Raw genomic sequence first — 2502 nt, 5'->3', positions numbered from 1 at the left:
TCGCAATCATCTAGTAAAATCTTGCAACTTTGTCCTGATCATATCATCAATGTCTATCGTAGAAGATTTGATTGTGCAGCGTCATCCTGTAGGAAACCACTATTCTAGAATATGTAAGTTAAGTAAAAAACAAAGATACATTCAATGAGTTCATGGATAATGTCCATTGTTTGCTGTATATTAAATTAAAATATATTTATAAAAACACATCACGGAAATTACGTAGATAATCTTAATTGCTCAGTTCAGGAATACATGATAAATCAATCATAATTTATGCATTGTTCCTAAGAAAATTGACGTCCAATTATAGATTTAAGCAGTTATTATTAAAAAGTTGATGGTTCACTACCGTAATAGATAAACCATTTAGTTTCTATTTATCATTAATAGAACATACGGCGACAAAATTAGCTCGATATTATCGTACGAACGTCCCATTTAATATTTGTTTGTACAAATCATTTGTGAAGAGATTGTAACCGCTCTAACGTGTTTGTTGGCGCGTAGTTATCGATAAAGACTCCATCGAGTTTAATTTTAATATACGATGAGTTCCTTTATATTTAGTGTGAGTGAATCTGTGAGTTTATTCAAATGAACATTAAAATGATTCGCTTTATGAGGTATATCTTAATTTGTTTAGTATTCTTTGATTTGTTAAACCCCGAAGCCGCACCGATCTCCGGTCAAGACGTGGCCGTCGCCTTTAGTAATCCTGTTAAGGATATTGTGGAGTTCTTAGTTCATAAGTTTGGAAAGAATAATAAAGATAGAGGCGACAACAAAACCGTCACACCTGGCCCCTCTATGATTGATGTGCCACTGAACACTAATAGCTGCACGAACGGTGCTGTGAGGGATATCTACGGCGCGTGTAGGATACGGTGGTGATTGGGGGCCGCACTTCACAATAATCGAATTTGACGCGCAGTTTGTTCTATAACAGTCGATAAAATGGACGCAAAGATTGTGTTGTTTGTAGTTATTCTATCTCTGTACACGTTTTCAACGGGACAAAGTGGTATTGTTTTCAATTTTCATGAGAAATTGCGCATGGCCACGACGTCTACTACCGAGAGGGTTAAAAGTGGACAAATAATAAGAGTACCGGTGCTAGAATGTCCTGATGGACAGAGACGAGATCATTTAGACAACTGCAAACAACCGTTTTAAAGGTAAGTGTGACGTGTCCCATACGATCTAGAAGACATACACTAATATACTAGAAAAAATACCTTATTATTTATGTCCCTTTGTTATATTTAAATAATGACATAAATAACATGTTGATAAGAAGCAACTTCACTTTATATCAAAGAACTCAGAATTAAAAACACTCGTGCACAACACTTGTAATAATGTCTATTATGAATGCAATATAATTTATATTATACGAATAGTACAGTCAGCTACATAAATATGTATACACTTTCAAACTGTAAAAACTTGTACACGTCTTCAGTTAGAAAAAATTGTAAGCACTTATCCGTCAGTATGTTTTTCACACCATGGTTATATGTTATTGACCAGTTTTTCCATACTTATATTTGTACCAAGAGAATTAATCAAGTTTCTACACTTGTGTGTGTGTATATATGTTTATTTAGCTGACTGTACACTACGAAGCTATAAATAACTATCATTTTAGTTTCAGATAAAACATCCGCTTGGATAAGAAATATTTAAAAGAATTAAATAACCAGAATTTTTATAAGTAGCGATTTCCTTGAATTGCTGTGGTATATTAATGTTATCAATTCGTCGAACGCAACAATTATCACAAGTGACTAAAGATCTCGCTGTAGGTCAGCTAGGTCGCACATTATCTAATCATATTCTTGAAAGTAGCTTAATTGTAAGACTATATTTTCTAAAGAACCGTGAGAAGAAAGAGACGTTTTAAGCAACATGAAGCTATCGCTTATTGTTATATTTTGTGTCGGGATAATTGTAATAAGCCACGAAGCAAATGGAGACGTGGTCGTGGATCTGTTTGGGAAAATTCAAGAATCCGCACAGAAAATCGGAGACGATATCAAGAATGTTTTTCAATCGAACAACAAACGAAATAACCAGTATCCAAAAGAATCAGTGAAAGTGTCTAAACCCGATAACGTAGATGCTGATAGGATAGTTTTTGACAGATCCGAGGTTACACAGGCCAGTGTGAGCACACCCAAGAGTGTCTCGAATGGAACAAACGCGAATGGACAAGATGGAAGAGAAAATTTCAGAGGCGCTTGTGCTACTGGGTACCAGCGCACGTCTGATGGTAGATGTAAACCTACTTTTTAATTTTGGTGATTGTTTTAAATGCATTTTATGAAACAAAACATTTTGTATAACACGTCGATGTGAATCTTACGATTTACGTATCAAGAGTATCTTCAAAGCACAAAAGGTATAAAATATATAAGCAAGTTTATTCTCTTTTAAACGTGCTGTAGTTAATGTTAATTTACTTTATTAAACGTATCAGATACAAAGTATTGTTTCGGA

At 34.4% G+C, this 2502-nt stretch overlaps 1 protein-coding gene across 1 annotated transcript; it reads left to right on the top strand.

Moving 5' to 3' along the window:
• The first annotated feature begins 1858 nt into the window (after positions 1-1858).
• On the top strand, positions 1859-2502 carry Pp (paralytic peptide). Its single transcript, NM_001311951.1, is given in 1 exon segment — positions 1859-2502. A coding segment is annotated over 1 exon segment (387 nt). The 5' UTR covers positions 1859-1911; the 3' UTR covers positions 2299-2502.

Source organism: Papilio xuthus, unplaced genomic scaffold (genome assembly GCF_000836235.2).
Source record: "Papilio xuthus unplaced genomic scaffold, Pxut_1.1 DF826115.1, whole genome shotgun sequence".
NCBI lineage: Eukaryota > Metazoa > Arthropoda > Insecta > Lepidoptera > Papilionidae > Papilio > Papilio xuthus.
The sequence above is the reverse complement of the archived record's forward strand: the minus strand, read 5'-3'. Positions and strand labels throughout refer to the sequence as shown.